Source organism: Prionailurus viverrinus, chromosome C1 (genome assembly GCF_022837055.1).
Source record: "Prionailurus viverrinus isolate Anna chromosome C1, UM_Priviv_1.0, whole genome shotgun sequence".
Classification (NCBI taxonomy): domain Eukaryota; kingdom Metazoa; phylum Chordata; class Mammalia; order Carnivora; family Felidae; genus Prionailurus; species Prionailurus viverrinus.
Window position 1 is genome coordinate 61,461,573 of NC_062568.1, and position 27,522 is coordinate 61,489,094.

Genomic DNA, 27,522 nt, shown 5'->3' on the forward strand with positions numbered 1-27,522 from the left:
ATCACAAAGTGTGGGAAAGAGAAGACGGTAATCTGTACATTGTCTACTAAAAAGAAATCAAGTGGATGTTTGACACTATGAAGTAATTGTTAATTTTTAGGATGATAATAGTATTGGATTGTATTTGAGGGTGGGTTGTATTTTAAAAGTTTTTATTCAGAAGCTTATGTTGATATAATTTTGGACAAAATGATACAATGTCTGGACTACTTTGAAGCTAAACCAAGGTTGGAGGGCAAGTATAGATAAAACAAGATTGGCTACATGTTGACAATAGTTGAGGCAGAGTGAGGCAGAGTGATGAGTACATAGGAGTTTATTATATATTCCTTGTATTTTTGTTTATGTTTGAAATTTTTTATAACATGTAAAATTTAAACCAGGAAAGTACATGTCACAAGGCCTCTTCTGTGAATCGTGGATGAAACATGCAGTCTCTGACATGATTTGCACAGAACCAATGTTAGTTTAGTTCCACTTTGCCCCTCTGTCCCACACGTTGGAATATAAACTTGGAGCCTCTTAGAAGCATACAGGATTTCTCTTCCCTTTTCCTCATTTTTGTTATCTTTTCTTGGTGTGTTGTAGAAATCTTTTTTCTTTCTTTCTTTCTTTCTTTCTTTCTTTCTTTCTTTCTTTCTTTTTAAGGAAACTTCACCATTTTCAAACAAGACAGGGTTATAAAAACGTTCTATGGCATAGCAAAGTTTCCAAAGTCCACTTGGGAAAGAAGGTCCAACACCTTTTCCCTTCACCCCCAGACTTCACTGTTGCACACCAGTTTTTCCAGGTATGCATAATGTTTTCCTCTGCCCTTCGTATCTCACATCACCAGAGTGGGAAAGAAATCTAGAGTGAGGTTGTGGTTAGCTCCAAGCCACGCTTTCCTAAACAGCTACCTCCCCCCCCCCCACCCCCGTCCACCCCCACACCTAAGCAAAGTTCAGATTTGAATGCAGGCTGATAATTGCCCCTGACAAGCTCTCCTGGGCAAGGCGAGAGAGAAAGCACCCAAAGGCTAAAACTTGAGTTGTTCCCCTTCCTCTCTTCCCCGGCCCTCTCCTCCCTCCTATTCCCACCGCTCCACAGTCAAAGCTGCATCCCGCCCGGCCTCTTCTCTCCATCCTTCCTGCCCTCGCAGAACTCTCTCTCCTCCCCCTCCTCAGCGATTCCCTCGTCTCGCCCCCTCCGTTCTCTGGCAGCTGCGGAGGAGATGTTCAGCAGCTGCCTGCCGTTCTGGCCTCAGCAGTGGCGGCTGCTGGTCTCTGTCTCCATCACCCCGCCCACGTCCGCTCCGGAGGAAGTCTCGCACCGGCCTGGGAATGAGGGCGGGGGAGAGGGTGGCTTGGCTCGGAGAGGGGAGGGAGGAGTGGGAAGGACACAAAAACAGCTTCAAGGCGGCAGGCGCTGCTCCACTGCGCATCTGGCCAGGAGGGGTCTCTGGTTCTGTGGCTGAGCAGCCGCCCCAGAGACGCAGTTTCTAGCTGGCAAGTCAGTGGGGCCCATTTACCAAGGAGCCGTCGTGGCTTGAGTAGCATCAGCCGGTGAGGGCAAACGCCAGCTTAGCAGCACCTCCTGAGCAACCAGAACTCAGGAAGCCAGAGTGATCCTGGATGAAAAAGAAGCCCAGAGGGAGAAAAGAGATCCAGCCAGTTCTGCTTCTCAGGGTTCCCTCAGGTGCTGTTGGAGACCAGACACATGGTAGCAAGTAAGTCCCTTTTCTTGCTCTGTGCCCAACCCCCGGGATGGTGATTGCGGCCATCTGCTGCCAGCCTTTACCACCCACCCCCAGCCCGCCCCACCCCATGCACACCCTTAGGGTCTTCAGCAGTAAATTTAGATTCTGGACCTGAATTAAGCAAGCTACTTCAAGAGCAGCAGTGGTCTGCGGATGTTTACTCTGCATTGTGTATGTGGTCAGTTTTTCTCATCCACCAGGTAAGCTTCGGAAGCCCAGATGCTCTGTTAGTGCAAAATTCTAGTCATAATGGCAATGACTTTTAGGTTCCATGACACAATGATGGAATGGAAGGAATAAAAGCTTACACAGGATGGAGTATACTTCGAAGGAATCTTGTCTCTTATTTTAAGTAACTTAGTGATTTTAAGATTGGTGCTTTTTACGTATGAATCAACAGTATAAAATTAGAGGCATAGATAAAAAAAATTAAAAATAAAGAAAAATAGAAAATGGGGAATGGTGTGCCCAGTTTAAATGGCTTGACATTTTGATATTGTTTGTATCAACAGGTTTGTTGTTGTCGTCATTGTTGTTGTTGCCTTGTTTAGGTCTATAAAATACATACTTTCTAGAGGTTTTCTTCTAGAAGTGATGATGTATTCATTGTGACTCTGGTTGTATGTTGCCTCAAATACTTAGGATACTGGTGAAAGCAGGAAAAACAATAAAAACATATGGATATGCTCCCTTTATTAATGGAACTGATGGAGTCAAATTTGGATATTGGTCAGAAAACTGTCTTGAAATGAAAAGGCTGGGTGGTACTTTTTGTGGATACTTTTCTTCCTGGCTCTTGTTCAGGAGAATAGCTTATGGCAGAAGGAAAAAAAAAAAAAAGGAATCTGGGCCCTATAATAAATAGAGTCCTATGCACCTGCCGTTTTCCAGCCCTAATTAAAGTTTCTACAGTCCAGCTGCTAGTTTTACAAATAAAGATAAGACCCATAGGTAATTTGTTGAGGTTACTTGGCTAATCAAAAATGAGCTAAAGGTCCAATGAAGAAGACTTTGAGATTTAGAATGATAAAGATGAATTTTCATTTTCAAAAATGAAAAGAGTTATTTAACTTTTGATTAAGCTTTATTCTTCTTATTTGTAAATGACACATCAAAAACTTGCATATCCTGTTAAGGACTAAATGACACAAATTACATTAAGGTTTTGTGAATATAATATCATGTGTAACTGTTGCTTGTATAAGGGATCATTTTTGTGTTTTTATCCACTTCTAGCTCTCTAGAAGAGAGAGCTATTCTAGCTCTCATTTTATGTCTAGTTCAATATAAACATAAAAGGATCTTTGACAGCCTCACTACAATGCACTAAAGGAAAAGAAATTCAAATCCAGATCTTGATGTCTCCAGGTCCTGATCTCTCACTTCTACAGTTTAAAGTATATTCTAAAACATGAGACTCTATCCTCAAAAAATTGTGTGCCATGGTTAACAATTCATATTTAAATACTTTCAAATATTCTCAAAATATGTGTTACCCTCCTCTTTTTAGTTTTAAATTTTATGTTAGGTATGTGGTCTTACTTCCTTGGGAGGTAAGTATATTGGATATTGCTGAATTTATTTGGTCCAATAATTAATATAGGAGAAGTGAAAGTTTAGGTACAATATTCTATTCTTAACTGCTGGGGTTCATTATAATCCTGGACTCAGGTAAGAGGTACTGTGAGCCCCTTCTTTCCCATCGATGTGTTTGAAAATTATAAAACCTGAAATTGGGTATAGGCTCAGGAAAAGGGACCTATAGACCCCAGATGATATAGGCAGGCCCCAGAACCTGCTGCTGTTCATAAGTCTCCACTAGAGATCAGAAGGTAGAACCAAACAAGCACCTAGGAACTGGGCATTCTGTCTTATAACCTCCTGTGGGAAAGGGTCTGTAGGGTAGTTGATTTTGCCCAGGTAGGATGAAGCACTCTGGAAATGAAAACAACCTTACTTAGGGAGGAAGTATCCTAATATGCCTCAGCCCTAGATCTCATTATGACAGGATCTACACCACAACCAGAGTACTCAGAGACTGACTGACAACCCTATATCTACCAAGACTGTCTTGAAAGTTTATGGTGGAGGCATTAGTATAAAAAGGACGTTCTTGATTTCTGGGAGTCTGGTCCTACCATTTTCAATAACCAACATCATTTGGTCAGTTGTGAGAGGACATCTGTAAGCTCCACCCATGCTGACTAACTATCAGCAATGCAGTCACCCATCATATGAACTTATACAGACAAATCTCATTTTTCCTGGAGTTGGTCCCTTTCTCTTCTATTAGTGTCGGCTAACCAAGGCCAGGGAAGTAAGCCCTCACCTCCACAATGCTGCAAGAGGAAACCTTTAAAGCTAAAGAGAGCGTTTTCATGTGAGGGCTTGTAGGGATGTTTTTCATCTGGTCAGTATCTCTTGACCCAACTGGGATCATGATTCCCATGTTATTTGTTCACTCATTTCTATTTATAAATCAGGCTTATTCTAGTTGTACTCCATGCTGATGGGAGATCTCTCCTCTGTCTGGCAAACAGTTATCCGTGTTGTATATGCAGTATTTCTGACTGAATTGACTCAACTTATTGCTAGCTGAGGATAACCACTCTGTGGACAGCTTTTATTGTATGCCAGCTAGGTGCCAGACTGACTATCAGCATTAAACAAAATCTCCGCCTCACCCCCTACCGGCTCCCCACTGCCCAGGCCAGAGAAATTATGACTTTTAAAAGTCTGAGATTAAGACAGAGCATTTGGTTTTAAACTAGAATCAGAAGATGCTGATTTGGGGGCCATAGTTCCTGATTGAATATATAGTACTGAGTAGAATATTTCTTCCCTTCTACTTCAAATGCCAGAGTGAGGCTCCTGATCCACCAGTCTCTGATTCTTGGAGTTCTCCCAGAGGTTGCAGGGTCCAAGTACCTGATTACAGGCTAGAACTTTGGTTCTGGTCCATATTAGTCTCACCCTAACATGTTTCAAAGTTGCTCTCCAATTTGAAAAGGGATTGGGTATCTTTGTGCTAGATTCTACATTTGAAAAGCTGGAATAGTTTTGGGGTGGGAGTAGATCCTGGAAATGCAGACCAACTCTTGCAGAGTGATCAGGAGCAGAGGCAAGTGGCCAATTCTAAGAGGCCTCCAGCGTTCCAGTGAATGTACCAGTTGGGGAATTTTTTTTTTTTTTAATTTTGCGTTTCACAGATCTGGTCACATCTAAAACCATAGCCCAAAAGTTCTCAGGATTGCTGATGACTATAGAAGTTACATGCATAACAATCTCTCCTTTGTATTACTCTAGCAAGGGCAAGAATTCATTCTTCCTTCCTGAGCTCTTAAATGGCCTCTGGCCAGTTTCTTCTGGTCAAGGGTCTGACTGACTAGGGTCACAAGAACAATTAGTTTTGTAAAGATTCTGGCCTTTCCCCAACATGCTTGTTTTGGTGGGCTGGACAGGCACAGCTTGGAAGTTATTGTTGTATCCATAGAAATAAGTGAACCATGCTTGTGAACCATGAGGTTGCCATAGAGAAGCTCAAGTGAGCATACTTAAAACCAGGGCAGCTTTCCTTCATGTTCCTGGAAGCCTTCCCCCTCTCCATAGCTAGTCATAATGGCTCAGCCTGGTGAAACTCCATCTTACACAGTGACTTACTGTCCTGCATCTCCTCAGAGCTTTCAAATGTCCACTGAGCTTACCTTGGGCTGATTCAGGTAAGTGAATTTGAGACCAGATGCTCAGATTTTGTCATGACATTTTTTTTCCAGATTTCTTCTCTTCAGTTTAAGTTGTACCACCCTGAACTCCTCCTGTCTGGAAGGAAGACACTTACAAGGACCCCAGCTCCTGGTTATTTTAATGAACCATTACTAGAATCCAAGTTTACTAGATCTGGGGGGAATTCAGTTCTCAAAAGAGAAATTTTTATTTAAGGAGAGATGGGACCTGTCTGCTGGGATTTTTGGTGGTGCTCATTTATTTACAAAGCTGTTTTCCTAGCTTTTGCATCCAGAAGAATGCCTGGATTCCTTAAGAATGAAATCCTTAAGGAATATTAAGAAATATAAATATAAGGAATATTAAGAAATATTAAGAAAGGAATATTAAGAAATATAAATAAAAGAAAAAATGCCTTTATTCCTTAAGAATAAAATTCTTAAGGAATATTACCAAAACAAAATGGCAATACTTATGTTTTTGAGAAAGTTACTTATTTACAATTTTCCTCTGCAAGATGATATGTTCTAGGAATAGTTGGCTGAATTTGTCAGAAGGAGTGGAGTCCAGAATGAAGTAGATATATTGAAGCCAAAATAGGCTGACCTGGGAGCAAAGCAGAGCTACTGGAAGATTTCAGGTCCAAGGACAAAGGAGAAAAAGTCAATTAAGTCTGGCAAGATAAACTGTATGCTAGGGAGAGGTAAAAGAGTAGGAGTTAGGTAATCACAACTAAGGAAGTAAGAAGCTCAAGTGGAAAAATGATCCCAAAGCACAAAACCAAGTAAGCTTAAGTCAAGATGAAGAGACAGCTACAAAATTCCAGGTGGTTTGGTGCCACTCTGATCAATCTGTCCTTTATTCCTGAGCCTTCAGTGTGTAAAGTCTCCATCTCTGGATTTTGGTAATACATATACGTGGTAAACTATGTTCAGGTAGGATAGAAATATGACAAAATCCCCTGAAATTTTTTCAACCCCTTTCCACAGATGTAACGGCTTACTTTCTCCAGAGGGGAAACATGCACGCACTAGCATATATAACAGTATGCATATAATTCTTATAAAATACTTTATTCAAAGGTGAACAATGAAAGCCATTTTCAACATTAAGTTTTTTAGTAATCTATTTTGGAAATCTTTTCATATGAGCACAGACATATCTCATTCTTCATTATTACTAAATAGTGTTCTATATAGCAGCATACTGAAATTCATGGTTTTAGCTCCTTAGGGTGGACTATTTGATTGTCCACCCTAAGGTGTTGCGATTAACATCTTTGCAAATGTGACATCTCAAACTTCAACAAGAATATTCATAAGACAACTTAATTGCTGGGCCAAAGAGCACATGCAACTTTATTTTAGAAACTATTGCTAAACAGAAAAAAAATGCTTGTTTACACTCTCAGGTAAACTGTATGAGGGTGTACATTGCTTCCATATCGAGGTTGCATCTGTTAAGAAGAGTCTCAGTGATGTCTTCTAGAGCTTTACTGTAAACATAATTGGTTCTTTTAATTTTTATCCATATATATCAGAATTTCATGAGCTTCAGTCATCTTTCCTCATAGCTTTCAGCTTCCTAAAAGACAATGATATTATTTTTGTATTCTCCATAAGAAAAAAAAAATCAATGCCTGTAATATCATTTGAGTTCTAAACTCTGGAGAAAAAGAAAGGTCATAGAAAGCTCTAAGGGAAAAGCCTCGGCACCAGAGAATTTAGCTCTGAGTCATTATAGAATGTGGGAAGGATGAAATATAAGCCATAATGTATATATGAAGTGCATTTAAGTGGTTTCAGTGAACAAAAATGTCAACCTAAATTGGTCATGTCACCAAAGCAGGTATGCTTCCTATGTTGTCAACAATATAGATTCTGTTTAATGATCACATCAACTCTGTCTCCTTCACTTATGCATGCAGTACCTTCCAGTCTCAAGTTAATTTGTTTATCAGTCTTGTCATTACTCTTGTTATTTTTTTTAGAGCTATCTGAATGTCATTGGCACAATAGGCTCGATGCATTGTCTATGTCTGATTGAGAGCATAATTGTTTGAAAATACTTTGGAAACTAAGCGAGAAGTCTTTTTACCCTTTATTTCCTATTTCATGTCAGAGTAAAATTGGCATTTGGGATATTATCCTTACTCTGTGGATCTACTGTCTTGTTTTTATTTTTGCCTCATTTTTCTTCATTTATATTATCTTGCTATATGGCCTACATTCTTGTAAGCTACTCTAAATCTTTTAGTAAATATATTAGGAGAGTAAATAAATATCTATCATATAGTATAGAGTGGAACATTTCATAATTCTCTTTGGCAAAGCTAACCTAGCTCATCCCTAGGATCAGCTCCAGCTTCCCAGAAAGCATAGAGGTTGATTATTTAGATGCTGTACTTTCCATTCCCTAAGGTAGGAAAAAGGTAAGAAAGCTGTGGCTGTCCTGGGAATTCCCCTCCTACATGTGCAGAATCTGTCTGCCCAGCCTGACTGCATGCCTGTCACGCTCCACTCAGGGAATCAAACTAAGGGACGGGGAAGCAAAAGGGAATGAGATAAAGAGAGAGGAAAAACATCTGGCACCCCTTTCTTGGCTGTCCTTCATTGTCTCTGAGACGACACAGCTGCAGTTGCCGATATACAATATTCTCCATATAGCCTCTTCCCTAGGAACTCAGATAAAGAGGCTGAGCATTGGCTCACTTTTTGGATGGCTGTGTCATTCATCATTCAATTAAAGATGCTTTGGAAAAGGAAAGAGAGTGCTATTAATAATTAGCTCTCAACACTAAACATGAATCCAAACTGTACCCCAAACTGTGACTTATGGCTATGCTACTTAAATATGAGATCAGATGTATTGGAAATTATCTTGGAAGGAACTGGAAGAAGGATAAGGTGGATGTCGCAGCTGCATTTCTTTGATTTCAAACATCAGAGCTGTTTTACACCAGGACCTCTGTGACAAAATGACAACATCTGGTAAGATCATTACCAAATAGGCATCCAGAGAATGAGGACTATTTTAGAGATGAGGGGGGAAAAGGTGCCCAAAGAAGTGAAAAATATGTGGATCTTCTGGAGAAGTTATTTGCCTCGGCAATTCTAGTATATTCTCCACCTCTTGTAGTTAGGAATTCAGACAAGAAAAAACAATCCCCCAAAATGTAATGTCTCTGCTTGCTTTATAAAGGTGGGTGGAAGAAGCTTGGGTATATGCCAAAAGAGAATCTTTTTGTCTAGCAAGCTGCATTAGATTCATCTCAAGAGGCCCACGCCCAAGGTATTCTGAAATTATCTGTTCGGGTTGGGTTGCTGCCTCCTAGATTTTCAATATTAGCACCAGGAGATTTCTAATATGCAGTGAAAGGCTGGTATAATTCAAATCAACTGCATTATGAGGATTTTCTTTCCTTACAACTCTCAGTACCACCATCCTCTCACCATCTCTGTCCTCTCAGAAGCCCCAGTATTTGTGAACTGCAGATTTGACTACCTTATCTAGTCAGCTGCCCGAGGTCTGGTACATTGTTGAAGGTCTTGTGCCTATCTCAAGCTAACCCAGAGCAGACTATGGTGGGCCATATAAAACAACTGGTTTTGAACTCTTCCATCTGGTCACAGATTTGGGGCATAGTTTGTGGATTTACGAGCTTAGTTCTACTGCTCAAAAAGTGGGCAACAGTGAAGGTTCATGGGGATGTAACAGTTTCATGCAGACTAAGAGGATATTCATGGAGGTCAGCTAGTTGTGAGTGTTCCCAAGAGCTCCAAGGAGAGTGCCAGTTTTGGATTTTTTTTAAACAGAAGGAAATCAGGTCTTGCATATTGGGGGAGCCAGATGCATCAAGGACTTCAGTATTAAAGGCAAGTTATAGAGTCTGGTTGCATAACAGAGCCCCTTTGCATTCCTCTGGGAAGGAACAAAGCATATTTTTCTCTCAATTGTTGAGCTGTAATGGGCTCTGGTCAGAAATTTTTGGTCAAGAATATGACAGATTGGGTTCACTATAAATACAATTCTAGGAAGATCCTGGCTCCTTTACAACTTTCTCATTTTGTTGGAGTAACAAGGGATAATTCAGAAAGTCTAGAAGCCAATTTCACAAAGCAGTAGAAGTTTTGAGAACATCTGGGGACATCTGGGACATAGAGTGGTTTAGAATGTTGGGTTAGACCCGTTTCCCAGACTCACTGGTAGGAAACCAAAACCTTTCTTGTCCTGCAAGACTCAGTTGGGAATATTTGAGGCAAAACCAACTTCATTTTTGTGTTCTTGGCAACCTCGCTTTCTATTGACTTTATCACTGGCATAGTGGCATCCTATTCCTAGTCAACTGCATCCCTTCCTGGTATTTCAACTGTCGCTAAGTTTTCCTTCTGTTCATTGTTCTTCATAGCTCTGCAATCAGATGAAAATAGGGAAAGTTTATTATCTGACACTGTTATGAACTTCTAATTCTATTGTGTATATTGATTGTATCATTCTGAAGCTTAATGTCCTAGATTTATCCTCCCTCAAGAAGAGAGACATTAATTGTTCTGAGATTATTGGAAAATTTGACATGTTGAAGATGATTTTTAGTCCTTGTTGCTCTTAAAGCTTAGTTTTCAGAGATGACCAAGATGACTTGCTTCTTATTTGTTTAAAAGTCTGTCTCTCATTGTCCTTAAATTCAGTGACTATATTTTATCAGTAGTTCCAGTGTTGGCACTTAATAAGCATATGTTCCACAAATGATTGCTAAATAAATTATGTCAAAAAGAAACACCATGGTTAAATGTACTGCCCTGCCCTATATGACATATAAAAATGAAGAACAACCTTTTAAAAAAATTAAAGTTCATTTTTTCCATATATCTGAAATTAAAATATTAAAATGTAGAACTACAAATAAAAACAATAACATAGTTCTTTCTGCAAAAGAACATATTCCAATAATGTACTCCAGGGATCTGAGAGGGATGAGGGCAAGGGAACTAAGGAAGGATGGAGGTGATCAATCAGGAAGTCTGAAGCCACCAAAAGCCCAGAAGGGGGACCCAGAGTAGGTCAATCCTGGATCAGACACACATATTGAGGAGCCTTAGCCAAAACTGGCTGAACTCTGGGCAGAACCCAACCACAGATAATAAAAATATGAGAGCCATAAATCTGAAGTCATTTAAGTCAGGAAAGAGTAAAACAATAACAGGGCAAGAAAAATAGTTGGAATAAAGAAAGTGATCATCACACTGGAGTAAAGAGATATAAATACAAGAAGAATCCAGGAATATAAATTAGTTATGCAATAAATGGAGCGAAGCCTGAGCCAATTTTGGAGACTAGAGCTTGCATGCTTACAGGAGTAAATGGCTATTTTCCATCACATGGTAGGTCTGTCCAGCAAGCTGCCTTCCAATTAGTCCTCCCACGTTGAAATAGTTATACCCTTGGGACATTAAGTCATTGGGTAACAATTGTGACATGTTTTAGATTATACTTATGGTAAAGAGAAATACCATCAGCTTCTTCTAAAGCTGCATGGAATCTGGGAATCTAAAAAGATGTGTGTTCTGCCTTATTTATCCAGGAGTCAACCTTCATCAATTTCAACCCTTCCAGCTATATCTCAGGATAAGAAAACAATGACGCTTAGGGATAGGGAGGAGGGAGAAGGTTTATGAAGTGCCAGAACATTTATTTTATTTTATTTTATTTTTTTAATTTAATGTTTATTTACCTTTGAAGGAGAGAGAGACAGAGTGTGAGTGGGGGAGGGGCAGAGAGAGAGGGAGACACAGAATCCGAAGCAGGCTGCAGGCTCTGAGCCGCCAGCACAGAACCTGACGCGGGGCTCGAACCCGCAAACTGCGAAATCATGACCTGAGCCGAAGTTGGACACTCAACCGACTGAGCCACCCAGGCGCCCTGTGAAGTGCCAGAACACTTAAAGTAAGGTTGATTTTCTTTCTCCATTGGAGATCTTGGGCTGCCACCTCACAGTCGATTAGTATGGTGTTTATACCTAACAAGCTAGAGGCAATTGTTAGAAGAGAAAGCAGAGAGAAGCAAATAACTTGTAAGCAGCACGAATAAAATCTAGAAGTCTGATGATAAAGGAGATTAAATAAATAAAGCAAAAGAAATGTAAAAAGTGGAACTCCTTATGTTTGAAAAATTATTTAAGGATGACATAGTACTGCAATTATTATAATTGAATATTATCATCACTTTGATTTATCAGTAAGAAATTAGGTGACATTCTGCATATTCTTTTTATAAATTCCAGGAAATAGGGCCATAATTTCAATTAAAAAGATGGTTAAACATAGGGGCACCTGGGTGGCTCAGTCAGTTAAGTGTTCAACTTTGGCTCAAGTCAGGATCTCACTGGCCTTGGGTTCGAGACCTGGGTCGGGCTCTGTGCTGACAACTCAGAAGCTGGAGCCTGCTTCAGATTCTGTGTAGCACTCTTCTCTCTACCCCTCCCCCACTTGTTCTCTGTCTCTGTTTCTCTCTCTCTCTAAATAAACAAATAAATAAATGTTAAAAAAAAAAGATGGTTAAACATAAAAATACCATGCTTTAAAGGACGAAAATAGTAATGCCTAGTATTTATTGTGTAGTACCTGGCAGGCACTGTTGTATGTACTTTATACTTATTAACTCTTTCAATGCTCACATTACCCTATGAAGTAAGCACTTACTGTTTACATTTATGGTTGAGGAACTGAGGAATGGAGGGGTTAAGTACCTTGCTCAAGGTCGCAGAAAATGCTAAAGCCCAGGTTTGAATCCAGATAATCTAGCCCCAAAACCAAACTTTTTCCCAAACATTTATTATAAAATATCTCCAACATATAGGAAAATTGACAGAACTGTATAATGAACATTCACACACCTAGAACCTAGAGTCTTCAATTGCCATTTTATAATATTTAGTTTATCATTTATCTATTTATGCATTCCTCAAACTATCCATCAATTCTTCACATTTTCATATTGTCTTTCAAAATAAGTTGCAAATACCAGCAGGCCTCACTCATAAACACTTCATAATTCATATGTTTATCTAGAACCCAGTATTTGTTTATGGGCTTTTTAAAGGTAAGACCAAGTAAAATGCACAAATTTGAAGGGTGTCATTTGATCAGTAGTCGCAAATGTGTATGCCTGTGTGCTCTGAAGTCCTAATAGGCTGTTGAACATTACTATCACCCCAGAAAGCTCCATCATCCCTCTCAGTCAGTTCCTATTCCGCCCCTAGAGATTAGTTTTGTTTGTTCTGGCACTTCATATAAAGTGGATCATGTAGTTTGTAGTATTTTCTGACAGGCTTCTTTCACTCATCATAATATTTTTGGAGTTAGTCCTCCTTATGCATACCAGTAGTTCATTTTTTTATTATTTATTGTCAGACTGTGTTCTATTATATGATATGTCAGTTTTTATTTTTCTGTCTATTCATTTCATGGACAATTGGGCTATTTCCTGGTTTTGGTAATTAGCTTTATATATTTTATATTTTCCCAAATATTTATCATTTTTCTTTCTCTCCATTTCTTCTTGAAGATCTAAATTTCCATCTGAAACATCTAAAAATATCTTTGGGGCACCGGGGTGGCTCAGTCAGTTAAGCATCCAACTCTGGACTTTGGCTCAGGTCATGATCTCACGGTTCATGAGATCCCACGGTTCTCAGTAGGGTGCTGCGCTGACAATGTGGAGCCTGCATAGGATCCTCTCTCCCCTTCTCTCACTCTCTGCCCCTCCCCAACTCTGTTCTCTCTGTCAAAATAATAAGTAAATTCTCTTTCTCTGTCTCTCTCTCTGTCAAAATAATAAGTAAATAAATAATTAAAAAATAAATAAAAATATCTTTGTCTTTATTCTTGAAAAATACTTTTGCTTTCTGTAGAATTCTAGCTTTACCTTTTTGTCTTTCCTTGCAACACTTTAAAGACATTGCTATACTCTTCCGGTTTCTGTATTTTTATGATGAGAAGCCAGTAATCATCCTTATTATTGTTACCTAATATATGTCACTTTTCTTTTAGTGTTTTCAATATTTTGACTATGATATCTCTTTTTAATATTTTACCCGTGTGGCTTAAAACACTTATTAGTAATGATATGTCAAATAACTTTCTGAAATTTTTTTTTTAAATCTCAAATGTTAAAGGATAGGTAGATGCTTTTCAATGAGCTGTCCTTAATATCATTCCATAAAGAATTTCACACATTTACAAGTACACATAATCTTTTGTGCTCTTTGGACTTCAAGTATTTATATATCTATATAACTATATATCCATATTTGGTATATATGTGTGTATATATATACATATATATATATACACATACATATACACACATATGTATATATACATATACAGTTATATGTGTATATATGTACTAATGTATACACATACATTTATGTATGTATACAAAACATATGCACAAACATATACAATCTAATTATCTTTATTAAGCTCCAGATTCAAGTTTCTAATTAATCTCTAAATTTTTCCTTTTAGGTATTTCAGATACGCATCAAACCCCAAAAATACAGAACATTACCTCTCCCATCCCTAATCTAAACTGGTACTTCTTCCATATTCCATATTCTTTTTGTGGTATTGCAATCAGTCATATGATCCAGACATATATGTATGTATACATACATGTGTATATATGTGTGTATGTGTTGTGTGCTTGCTTATTTATTTATTTATTTATTTATTTTAGCAGCTGCACCTGAAATACATGTTACCTGCTTTATTCTTACTATTAAAATAATGCTCAGAGCACCTTACCCTAGCAATCTGAGTAATTTAGATAACTACGGCCAGACTTCCTTCTAGAAAAGTTGTACCATTAACACTACCAAAAAAAAGTTAATTAGAATGCTTATTTCCTCAAATCCTAGCCAGAAGTTTGCATCATGAAATTAGGACTTCCATTTTAAATTAGTATGAATATGTTGACTTAAGTTTTTTCAAATAAGTTTCATTGTTTAGATTTTTTTAAATTTTATTTTGCATTTAAATTATTGAACCATCTCAATCTTATTTGACTGTAAGAAGTATATGGACAAGGATAATGGAAACTGCCCAATTCTGAACCTCAACATATATGCTCCACACAATACAGTACAAAATAAAAACAAATAGAACTATACAAACCCACACCATCAGCATAACTAGAAGGCAGAGAATGCCTGAACTTCAAAATGCCTGTAAAGGAAACCAAATTCATTTGCATGCTTTTTCATGCTCCAAAGGCCTTATGGAATATAGGTTCTAAATTTGATTTAAAATGACTAACAGAAAGGGAATATTCACCCTAATTGTGAAAATAATGGAGGTAAAAAGCATTTTCTGTGAACTTCCTTGTATCAGCTATGTAATAACCTCTATTTTCCCATTCTTATTTGAAACAAACTATTCAGTTTTTATGTAGATTCTACTTACACTAATGTTTCAAATTATGTTTAATGAGGGGCGCCTGGGTGGCGCTGCCGGTTAAGTGTCTGACCTTCGGCTCAGGTCATGATCTCATGGCTCACGGGTTTGAGCCCTGCATCAGGCTCTGTGCTGACAGCTCAGAGCCTGGAGCCTGCTTCAGATTCTGTGTCTCCCCCTCTTTCTGCCCCTCTTCTGCTCGTTCTCTCCCTCTCTCTCAAAAATAAGTAAACATTAAAAAATTATGCTTAATGATGATAACAAAATCACTCTGGGTAAAATAAAACTGTATGATAGATTAAAACTCATTTCTCAGTGATCCTAAATTTGGGTATCTACAGAAGAAAATACGGGAAGAAGTCATAGGCAGAGCACTGTTAAGTCATAGCCAAGATCACAGCCAAAATCATACGACAGAACCAGTACAGTGGGCATAATACCTCTGCTCAAATCACCAAAAATAAAGCACTGGTCACTGCTACTGGCTCCATTGCTACTGTTACTCCCAAAACTTACGGAAGTTCCTGATGAAGCTTCTGCCTCTATTGCAAAAAAAGGGATTCTCCACAGCATTTCTTATTTTGTGTCATTAAATCTAAATTAGAAATCTTGAGCTGATGCATTTGTTTTGTCTGGCAAGATCACATTGTCACTCCTTAGATCCATAAGACCCTTGAAAAGTCATTATCTACATTTTCTGGTCTTTTCCACTTCTGTTGCAGGAAGAGTCCCACCATGATTCACACAACAACAAATTTCCCCAATCTATGTAGATTACATTACTAGACAGCACCTCCTCCCTTCCAAATTAATGTCTTCTATGCTAGCTCACCTTCAATTTTACAAAATTTTCTGAAATATTTGACTTCAACACTTACATAAAGAAAATTTCCGGACAGTCCTACCTGACGTCAATCTGTCAGTTACTTAGTAAAGCAAGTTACCCCAGTAAGCCTATTGGTTTTTGAATATCTCTAAGGTAACCATTCTGAGGTATCAATTGTTTACACTTATCTAAAAGTTTACAGTTTATAAGCACTTTTGTGGTATCATTTAAAGATACTCAAATTAAAAACAACAACAAAAATAAAGATACTCAAATTTAGACTTAGACATACCTGAGTTAACATCTCCCTCCACCACATAACTAGCTATACAGTGATGGAGACATCATGAAACTCATCAATTTCTATTCCCCTGACTGGTAAAATGGTGACCACAAGGATAATATGTGAGAATATGAGGCAATAGAATTAAAAACATGTACATTGAATGCCTCTCAAATCGTAGTCACTCAGTAATTGTAACTATAATTATATTTGCCATAATTGTTATGATAAATTTTGGCTTATCTCAAATGCTTAAAATTTGTTTTAAGGAGAATCTTTTTTCTATAAGAACATACCTCTTTCCCCCATACTGATGCTGGCTCTGCTTCTTTCAACTGATGTCCAAGAGAATTGGCTTGCACTTTCATCAAAAGTATAAAATATTAGTACAACTGGAACTTGTTAGAGTCCAAGTCTGAGTTTACTTTGATACATTCTTACCAAAAGCTTACTTTAGCTATTCAGTTTTTTTTTTTAAAAAGTAGTCTAATGGACAGATTATTAATCTTTCTATTTTTCAGGCTTTAGCATTATATTAAGATCACTCACTGGGAAGCATAGTACCCGGACCATATTTTATAAATTCCCCACAGAAATGCTTTCATTGAATTATGATCAATAATTTACAGTCTTCACTTAGCCATCTAAAAGTAGGATGCAAGCCACTTCCATCTGGTAAGTGCTTGCATTTCTTTGTCATATCATAGAAGATAATGCCTACTGTCCATTCATTCACCTAGTCAACAATCCAGAGTAGTTTCATTCAACATCAAATTATTACTAAAGATGTATTCTGGGATAACTTACTGGGTTAGAAGAGAGAATTAGCACTGACAAAATCAGTACTGCGGTCCAGACTTTCTGTATATGGTCTGGTTTAATATTTATGACCTTGTGAGGTACCTAAAGGATTACAGAGTTTGCATATGAGGAAAGTATACCAAGCTATGTTATCAAAGTCTCACAGCTAGTAGGTGACGGAATAAGGAATCAAAGATTATTTTGCTATGTATGAGGTGATAACAGAAAAAAAAAAGAAAATTATATTTAGGCTATGTAATAAGAAGACTGGCTTGCAAATTGAATTTTGAGGTTTCAATGGAAGGCATCCAAAAATGTTTTCATTAACAATAGCATCTTTGCAATAATTTTGAACCTCCCTTTAGGTCTACTTTTAAGAATAATATTCTTTACATATGCAAGCTTAATAATATTTGTTAGGAATTATGATGGATCCCTAAAAATATAAGATATTAAAAGTACTTTTATTATAATCTGAAAAAAATGTAAAAAAAAAAGATTTTGATTTTGTTAATTCAGTGCTGCATAGATTCAGTTTAGCTAATAGCCCAGACTTTTAGTTCATGTGATATTTTTAGGTTATGTAAAAATTCAATTCAACGATTTTAAGATTGAATAGTTCAAAAATTATAAGGCAGCAACCAAGCAATATTTGGACCCATTTAAATGATCCTACTCAACTGTCAACAAGTCCATGATTTCATATGGTTGGTTATGGGGAAGATTAATGTCCAAATCACCCTATTCCATTTTTTTACAGCTATTTAGAAAGTACCTTATTATTTTGAATCAAATCTATTCTGGCTTCATCTCAGTGATCCTAGTTCACCTTTTTTCTTTTTTTTTTTCCAAATAATAGTTAAATCTACTTTCTCTTCTATGTGAGAAACATTCAGATACTTGGAAACAATAACGTTACACTTGAGTCTTTTCTGCTTCAACTAACATATTCTCCATTCTTTTAACCGGTCTGTAGATGATGTGACTTGAGTCTAATCAACATTCTGACCCCTTCTGAAGACCCTTCAGCTTACATACAGGCCTTTTGGATGTGGTCATGGAATGCAGCAGAATAGAGAAAGACTGTCTCCTCCATCTTCCTTCAAAGCAGGCAAAGGTTATATTAGCATTTTTGGGCAGACACAAACCAGTATTGATTTATACTGCAATTACTATTAAGTAAACCCCCTTGGCAGTTTTCTCTGCTGCAAAAACACATCTACTGCACTTGTACAGATGGTTTGTTTTCATTCAAATTTCAAAACCTTACATGTATTCCTCCTGTGAATTATTCTATTAAATTTGGTCCATTACTAAGATATAAAATCTTATCACAAATAAAAATTTATATTTACTTCCCACCTATTGTGTGCCAGCCACTGTACTTGGCATTTTCACCCATATAATTCTATTTATCCTTATTTAACCTGAAAAGGAATCCCAATTTTGTGACTGACAGATTCAAGATTATCAAGTAATTTTACTGAGACTGCTAAGAATATTAGTAACAGAATTTAGTATTTTAATGTAGGTATATTTAATTCCAAGGTTTATGATTTTGTTTATACTAGTCTATAACCACGAGTCATTAAGAAACTGTTTAATACGTATTCAAGGAAGTCTATATAAGGAATACAATTTTGAAAGCTTATTAGATATTTTAAAGGGAGATTTTATATGTAAGGGCAAACTTCATTATCTGTAGATTGTATTTATAAATTATACTAATTCAAAGCATTTTGACTCCCATCAAGAAACTGTGATATGTGAAATGTGTTTGACAGGAATTGGGATGGAGAAAATCAGCAAAAAAACATATTTTTACACGAGAAAATAGAACAAAGTTTGTAAATGGGAAATTTGTGCATGAAATTATATTTAATGAAAACCAACTTCAGTGGCCTGTAGGATGACTTAAAATAGGCAAAGACCTGGAACTGAGAGAAACCTAGGGGCTCCAGGGTGGCTCAGTTGGTCAAGCCTCCGACTTGGTTCAGGTCATGATCTCATGTCTGGTGAGTTCAAACCCCACATGGGGCTCTCTCCTGACAGCTCAGAGCCTGGAGCCTGCTTGGGGTTCTGTGCCTCCCTGTCTCTTTGTCTCTCCCCTGCTTATGCTCTGTCTCTCTGTCTCTCTGTCTCTCTCTCTCTCAAAAATAAATAAACATTTAATTTTTTTTATTAAAAATTTTTTTTAACGTTTATTTATTTTTGAGACAGAGAGAGACAGAACATGAACGGGGGAGGGTCAGAGAGAGAGAGGGAGACACAGAATCCAAAACAGGCTCCAGGCTCTGAGCTGTCAGCACAGAGCCCGACGCGGGGCTTGAACTCACGAACCTTGAGATCATGACCTGAGCCGAAGTCGGACGCTCAACCGACTGAACCACCCAGGCGCCCCCAATTTTTTTTTTAATTGAGAGATACCAGGGTGCCTGGGTGGCTCAGTCGGTTGAGCGTACGACTTCAGCTCAGGTCATAATCTCGGGGTTGGTGAATTCAAGCCCCGCGTCGGGCTCTGTGCTGACAGCTCAGAACCTGGAGCCTGCTTTGGATGCTGTGTCTCCCTCTCTCTCTCTGCCCTTCCCCCAGTCTCTCTCTCTCTCTCTCTCTCTCTCTCTCTCTCTCTCTCTGTCTCCCTCAGAAATAAATAAATGTAAAAAAATAAAAAAACAAAGAAACAAAAAAACTGAGAGATACCTGTAGAGACTACTAGAGCAATCCAGATATAGAATTGTAAAGATGACTACCATGACATAGATATGTAAATAATGGATAATATTTAACTACATAATTGAAAATAATTGTAGGAAAATTATTTTGTTCAGAGGAATTAATGACAAACAAAAATTTCATGAGTAATTTTCAAGGTATTAAGTTTGTGTATTTGTGTGTGTGGTTTTATTTTTGTTTTGTTTTCTTTTTCTTTTTTTTTTTAAACTCAGTGCAGAGGAATTTTTTTAACATTTATTTATTTATTTTGAGAGAGAGAGCATGCACATGTAAGTGGAGGAAGGGCAGAGAGAGAGGGAGAGGGAGAATCCCAAGCAGGCTCCACACTGATAGTGAAGAGCCTGTTTGGGGCTTGATCTCAGGAACTGTGAGATCATGACTTGAGATCAAGAGATGAAATCAAGAGTCCCATGTGTAACCTATTGAGCCACCCAGGTGCCCCTTCTTTTGTTTTTCAATGGCTAAAAGGTAAAAGAGCAATTCTAGTCATTCAGGAAAACAATGAATCTTGTTTTTACTTGTTAAATTGCTGTTATTGGTGGAATTGCCACATAGATGATTCAGGGAAGAGAGTGTTTTGGGAAATGTACATGTAAATATCCATGTATAGTAATTGAAACTCAGTGTTTGCCTATGTATTCACCAAATAACAAATATACGGAAAAGGCAGAATTTTAAAGGGTATCAAAGTTAAAAATTGTCACGAAGAACTGAGTTAAAGGAAGTAATAGAGCTATTAGCGGAGACACAGAAGAATGGGGCCCAAAGGCAGTGAAAAATGAGTTTAAAGAAGATAAGTCTAATTAATGGTTAAATATAGCTAAGAGAGGAATAATTGTATTTGGCTCCTCAAAAGTCTCTAGAACTTTAGAACTCTTTTATTTGAGGGAGAAACTGAAAGGCAGATTTTAATAAAACAAAGAGAATTCAGTAGACGTGTAAATGAAGTAGAATTGGTTATGAAGTAGAATTGGTTACGCATGAACTTACAAATAAATATAGTATCAAGTATAACAAAACCTAATCTAACAACTCAAAACCTGGGAAATTTTCTACAAAACCTGGGAATTTTCCTTGAAGGCATATGTTCAGTTTGGTGTTCACTTTTATTCATATCCTAAGCTTTTACAATTTAAAATTTTTCTTTATATACCCAAATTTTATATAGAACTGAAGAAAATACATTTCTTGCAGGTACAAAATTGGAAATGGTGTCCCCAGAACCAAAGGGTCTTGTCCCCTTCACCAGGGAGTCTCTTGAACTTATGAAACAGCATATTGCTAAAAAACACAATGAGGAACAAAGAGATTTAAAGCCAAACACTGACTTGGAAGTTGGAAAAGAGCTTCCATTTGTTTATGGGAATCTTCCTCAAGGAATGGTGTCGGAGCCTTTGGAAGATGTGGACCCCTACTACAAGAATAAAAATGTAAGGATTAATTGAAGTTATCATGACTGCATTTTCATTATTTTTTTCAGATATGCAAAAAATGTAATTTAGATAGTATAAAAAAAGAATGAAGAATTCCTGTCTTATCCCCAGAATGACTTGAAGAATCTACTAAATAATTGCACAATCCAAGGCCAAGCACAAAAATGATAAAAATAAGAGTAATTATGCTTAGTAAAGGCAGAAAGCAGTGTGGGCTGACAAAGCTGGAAGAGTCTTCCTCAAGAAAATAGAATTTGAGTTACAACTTAGAGAACACTTCAAATTTTCACAATGCAAAGGGAAAATCTTGCTATTAATTGGAATGAGAAGAGGCAGGGTGGTAATACAACTAGACCCTTGTTGCAAGTTTGGGGAATAAAATGAGGTAATGAAGATGTCAACATGGATTTAATGTGGTGGCCAAAGGCTGATGTGATGAATGCAATGTTTAAGTAAGCTTAATATGAATATTTCTAAATTTACATGGAAGAGATAGGCTCAGAAAGATGATATAGAAAAGAGAGTAATCCAGGCCTTCAGTCACAGGGCCTGGATTATAGGAGCATCTCAGAGGAGGGGAAAAGGTAACAAACCTGAGAAGAAATATCAGGATTTGAAGACAGACTAATAATACCAAGATTTCCAGCCTGGAATAAGGGTGGTGCTACTAACAAAATTGAAACAACTCTACAAAGACCAAGTTTGGGAGATATGAGGATTAGCCCTATTGTGGACAAATGTAATTTGATTTTCTTGTAAAGCATTCAGTGATAATTACCAAATGGGCAAAATGGAATTGAACCAAAGGCTCTAGATGAAAGGCAAAGTGATGATTTTGCATAACTATAACTCTTTGAAGTATTTGGCACCACAGAAGAATATTGGCATTTTACAGTGTAAATGTATAGACTAACAAAGATTCCAGTATCTCTGGTAGCTTCCATGGGTGTTATGCAGCATTAGCTATAAAACACCTGTAAAATCCTCAGAACATTTTAGTGAAAATCTTAAGTCCTCATCTCAATTATCTCTGCTTTTCCTTTACTATGCATAAGACCTAACAGTTGATAAAACATAATAACCTTAGAAGTGACTCTTATATAGCAGAGTTCTGAGTTCTTTGTAGTGTATACAGATATGGTAGGCAAATCTAAGTTTGTTATTGAAGACAAAACCAAGGGTTTTTAAAAATAAAACAAGCCAAAATTTGTAAGGTAGTTTAGTATAAAAAGTAGTATTATTAATGATGATGCAAAATCATTAAATGTGAATTATATTGTTTATTTTGTTAAGGGGGGAATACCAATAAATAATTCTAAAATTAAATAATTTCAGCACTTAAACTTCATCGAGAATAATTGCTATATCTGGAATTTACTCATTACTTCACAATAACATAAACTAGTTGATGGCACATATATTACCTCTTGTATGAAGTTTGAGATTGTTCTAATAAATAACAGAAAGCACATTTTAAATAATCAGATTTTTCTTGGCCCTTTTATTTTTCTCTTTGCATTTCAAATGGAAAGAGGGAAAATAACTACAATACAGACATCCACAGATTGTATATTAGGGAAGTATTTTATTGAGGAGAAGTAGCAGTTTGGTTTCCATTTAGAATATGTATTCATAAACTATCAATGAATATACATATTTATATTCACTAGTATATTTATATACAGTCACCATAGATACCTCTAATATATAATTATGTCATATACAATTCTATAGTATATAATAGACTGTATTTTATATATATATATCATGTAGTATATATTGTTCATATTGCATTGTATACTACATTATATATTATGTTATAGTATAATCTATATAATATTCAATATATATGATGTATTTTTACTCACACCATAATAAATGAATTGTCCAAATGAATATGTATATATAATAAAAGTGTATATGTGTATGTGTGTATATATAGACATACATGCAAAGACATACATACATAGGTAGATACTTTCACTGTGTCTCTATAATATATAATAATATAATATAGATACACATATGTACACATGTATACATATATAACTCATTTTTAGGATGTTTCTAATCTTTCATTATTTTTGGATTTAATGTTTCTATATTCCAATACATTTATCTTACATAATGTAACTTTCTGTTTTAGGTATGTTTATGTCAATGATAACATACAAGTGGTTTTTATACCATAGATAATTACTAGTGATTAATAAAATATTTCAGTGAATTGGGTCGTCTTTACTGTTGTAATCCCATACCTTATTTTCTCTGAAATAAAATTAACCTTTTTTATATTCATTAAATTCTGATTTCTTTAATTGCATTCTCATGAGCCATCAGGATATCGATTTCTTCCTTTTACACCATTTGACAGGAAAACTTGAGGCTTTGAGTGTGGCAAATGGCTTTCTTAAGTAGAACACTGGCAAAAGAAAAAGTGGTAGATAAACCTAAATATCAATGAAAATGTTTTTAAAAATTAGCCTTTCCATTTGATTTAGTCTCTAAAAGGCTATCATAATATAAGAAAAGTGTTAACTGTTAGAATTCACGACTGAAAGGATCATTAGCAATATGTTGTGTAATGGATGAGATTATAGTTCCTAGTTGATGTTCTTTTTTGTTTTACAGACTTTCATAGTATTAAATAAAAAAAGAACAATCTTCAGATTCAGTGCCACTTGGTGTACATTTTCTCCTTTCAGTTTAACTAGAAGAACAACTATTAAGATTTTGGTTCATCCATATCCTTTTCTATTGGCTTTAGACTGTACTAATATCAGATGCAACTGTTCTAGTCAAATATCACTGCAGTACTTTTCTCTTATGAATTAATATCTCATTTTGGGTCATATTGGAATCTGGATTGTAACTGCACTAAGTGTTCCATATTTGAAAATACATTTAAAATATATTTTCTAGCACACCCAAGAGTAGTGAATATTAACAAATCTTAATCCTCCTGTTTTTCAATATGAATAGTATACTTTTTGACATTTAAGAAGCTATTTTATCTAATGTAAATACATATAAGCAAATTATAGAGACGTATATTTCCAATATTATTTTTTATCCATTATTCCTTGACTGTAACCTACCTTTTTCCGACTGTTCATATTAATTAGTGTCCTGATTGACTGCATATTTATGCCCATGACTGAGTTGCCAAAATGGGGCCCAGCATTACAGTAAGTCATATAATTTTATTATACATTATCTCATATACAATTATATTTTATATTTAACATTGTATTACAGTATGTTATATACTATATATTTAACATTTCATAATTTACTATTTATATTTCATATATAATATTATAACATTCATTGTACATAATATAATATTTGTACATACAGCACAATTAGCAAATTAGTAAAAACACATATGTCAATTAAACAATTTTAATGTTTTGGTGATGAGAATAGTTTGGGATATGAATAGTGTGGCTTTCGTTGGACTACAGTGATGGAAAGACCCATTAAAATTTCTAGAGAAGAAGCCTTTCTTGGTGCTACCTCTCAAACTTTAATTGTATTCTTAAAACTAACTGATTTTGGAAGGTAAATATAAAACTGATTCACCACAGAAATTCTTATATATGCACATAATAAAATTAGTTATTTCATACTCCACAATAATTCAGTTAATTATTGTGGGATTTCCAATATGGAATGAATTTGATACTTTTTATTTTCATTATTTTCCAAAATATGTATCAAGACTATAACCCTAGCTAGGGCTTGTTGAAAAAATTGATAGCCAAATTTCATGGTTAATGCTGTAAGACATAGCCCACCATAAAAGCCCTAACTAAAGCCCTACCCTATGGTTCAATGGGCTTATGCTTTTTTGTTACCTGGTTGGTTGGTATATTGGTTGGTTGGTTGGTTGATTGGTTGACAAATAGTTATCACTATTTGATAGTATTGGAGTATTGACATAGTATTGGAGCTGACAATGTATTATTCTCACTTTCAATGTCTATCTGAAAAATTTTCTTCAGGAATACTTTGCTTGGAATTTACACATTTGAAATACTTATAAAACTCATTGCAAGAGGCATCTGGGTAGAACCTTTTTATTTCTTTGGTGATCCATGGAACTGGCTCGATTTCAGTGTAACTTTGTTTGAGTGAGTATTTCTTTAAATTGCAAACATCTTAATAACTTGCTAAGCAAGTACTTTTCATGAAGAAACATTGAGATTGACAAAGTTTTCTGCTTGTAAAATTTCTGTGAACAAAAATGTTTCATAAATTATAACCATAATGCATTCTCTCAGGCAGGTCCAACTGAACTAGCCCTCAGAATATGCAATGAAAATGGAAGGAATGGGATATTATCTGTGTTTTCTATCTGAAGCAAAAACAACAGAGGTTGAATTTTGGAACTTTAAGTGATTATTTTCAGTGAACAGAAAATCTCTTGGAGACTTATGAGACAATCCTAACAAATTTGATTTTATCTCCAACCTACATTTTATTTAGCTACATTGCTTGAGACCAATAAACATACTAGATATCAGAATAAAGTATTTTAAACACACATACACACACACTTCTAAGAGTGTTACATTAAGTTCTAATGGTTGACATGAATACTTGTTTTTCAATGCTTTTGTTTAGTGTGTTCTGTTTTATGGATAAGGAAATGATGACTGGCATCAAACTCCTATTAAAAATAACTTAAACTAATATTCTATTTTTACATTTGGGGTTGACTTTTTTAAAGAAACAAAAAGCATATAATCAATGTTTGCCATGTTGTAAGCAATAAAAAAAATAGTAGCTAATATCACTGAAATTATTATCACTACTACTTCTATTACTGCTATTATTTCTGCTATTGCCATTGCTGGTAGCTAATACTTAGCCCCATGTGCCAGGTGCTGTGCTATGCATTTCACATCATTCGCCTAGTTAATCCCCACAAAAAGTCTTCAAATTAGGAAGTGTTATTTTCCCCACTTTACTTTTGAGGAAACTGAGGCAAGAAAGAATCAGTAATTTTTCCATGTCACACAGCTAGTAAGTTGGGAGCCTGGATTTCTACACAAAGGACTCTGGCAACAGTCTGTGCCCTTAATCACTATATACCCTCCCTGCCTTCTGCTGTCATCAACACCATTATCACCATCGTCATCACCATCATGATCATCAAAACCCTAGTGCTTAAAGTAAATCTCATTACTTAAAAAGCTATAGATTTTTCTTATTGTTAACCACCTTTCACTGACTAGATAACAAAATATTTATGAACATAATATAGAGTATTTGGTATGGAATTATGACTACTCACAGTGTCAATGGTTTATAAACTGTCACAATTTGTGGAGTAGTATTTACCTGGCTATCTCGCACTGTAGCAATCTTTTTCTTCCAATCAATAATATAAGTGTTTGCAAAATAAAACAGTGAGAGCAAGGAAAATGTTTGCATATGTGCTTTTAAAAATAACTTTTAAATAGTAAAAGTAAAAAGTAAAAAGCCAAACATAAGCAATATAAACTCAACATGACTTCTAAATAACTCTAACTTAATTCCACAGGCATGTAACAAGGTACTTACCTTTAAACTTCATTCCAATATTTCGAATTACAAGAAATTTGAGAATTTTGAAAATTATTCCTTTAAACCAAGGTAAGAAATGGCATTTAGTCCTTGTCTTTATTTTGATTTATGTACTCCCCTGTATTGATTTGTACTCTCCTGTCATTGCTTGGAGAAATACTAAGTTGACCAGTGTTTTGTCTTTAAAATCATGAATTATCTGATCTAGAAGTTTACTTCAGCCACTCCAGGAAAGGTAAAAAAAAAATCACATTTATTTGAGTTGGGTTCAGTACTTATGATAACAAAATATAGACATTAATCAAAATATATTATTTTCTACTTATTTATTCTTGCATCTTAAATATTCTTGCATCTTATAAAACTGTCTTTATACTTCTGAGAGACATAGAAATCTATACAGATATCTAATCTGCTTTCTTTTCCTCACTACATCTAAAAATGAGTTGAAATGAACAAAGTAATATAAAATAAGATAAATTCCATTTGGCTCGGAGTGCTTGGGTAGGATGCATTCCACATGCCACAGAGTTCAAGGAGGTTCTGCTGAATAAGTAGAGCTGTGACCACGTTGATGGAAGATGCTGAGGACTAATTTACAGCTCCCATTTCTAAAGATCTCCTAGAGAAGTCCACCTACACCTTCTAATTTGTGTTAAGAATGAATAAAAACAATCAGCTAGGAACAGCTCCACTCAGTGTTGTTGGCCACTGAGTCAGAAGTCTGAAACAGGTGGACCAATAAACACAGAGGCAAATGTCATAATACCAAAAATTATATCTACAGATAATTTTTGTCCACTGCAAAACCATCAATAAGGCCAGATATATGTGTACAATGTACTTGGAGTCCAGGCAGGGAAAAACAGCAAGAAGATTGAAGAATGTGGTGATGGGTGGTGTATAGCCCTGTGGATAAATTAAAACATTGATTTATGCACATTAAATGGCTGAAT

The 27,522-nt window shown here is 36.0% G+C and overlaps 1 protein-coding gene across 4 annotated transcripts in view; it reads left to right on the plus strand.

Moving 5' to 3' along the window:
• The first annotated feature begins 1,402 nt into the window (after positions 1 to 1,402).
• SCN7A (sodium voltage-gated channel alpha subunit 7) overlaps positions 1,403 to 27,522 on the plus strand; it is a 79,824-nt gene continuing 53,704 nt past the window's right edge. The window contains exons 1-6 of one of the 4 annotated variants that reach the window (XM_047871356.1): positions 1,403 to 1,708; positions 20,754 to 20,989; positions 23,624 to 23,736; positions 24,091 to 24,180; positions 25,000 to 25,128; positions 26,544 to 26,635. In XM_047871356.1, the coding sequence (XP_047727312.1) occupies positions 1,699 to 1,708; positions 20,754 to 20,989; positions 23,624 to 23,736; positions 24,091 to 24,180; positions 25,000 to 25,128; positions 26,544 to 26,635 (670 nt within the window). In that variant the 5' untranslated portion in view covers positions 1,403 to 1,698. Of the gene's footprint in view, positions 1,709 to 5,278; positions 5,458 to 20,753; positions 20,990 to 23,623; positions 23,737 to 24,090; positions 24,181 to 24,999; positions 25,129 to 26,543; positions 26,636 to 27,522 lie in introns of those variants that run through there. The other 3 variants (XM_047871357.1, XM_047871358.1, XM_047871359.1) reach the window with 3 other exon arrangements.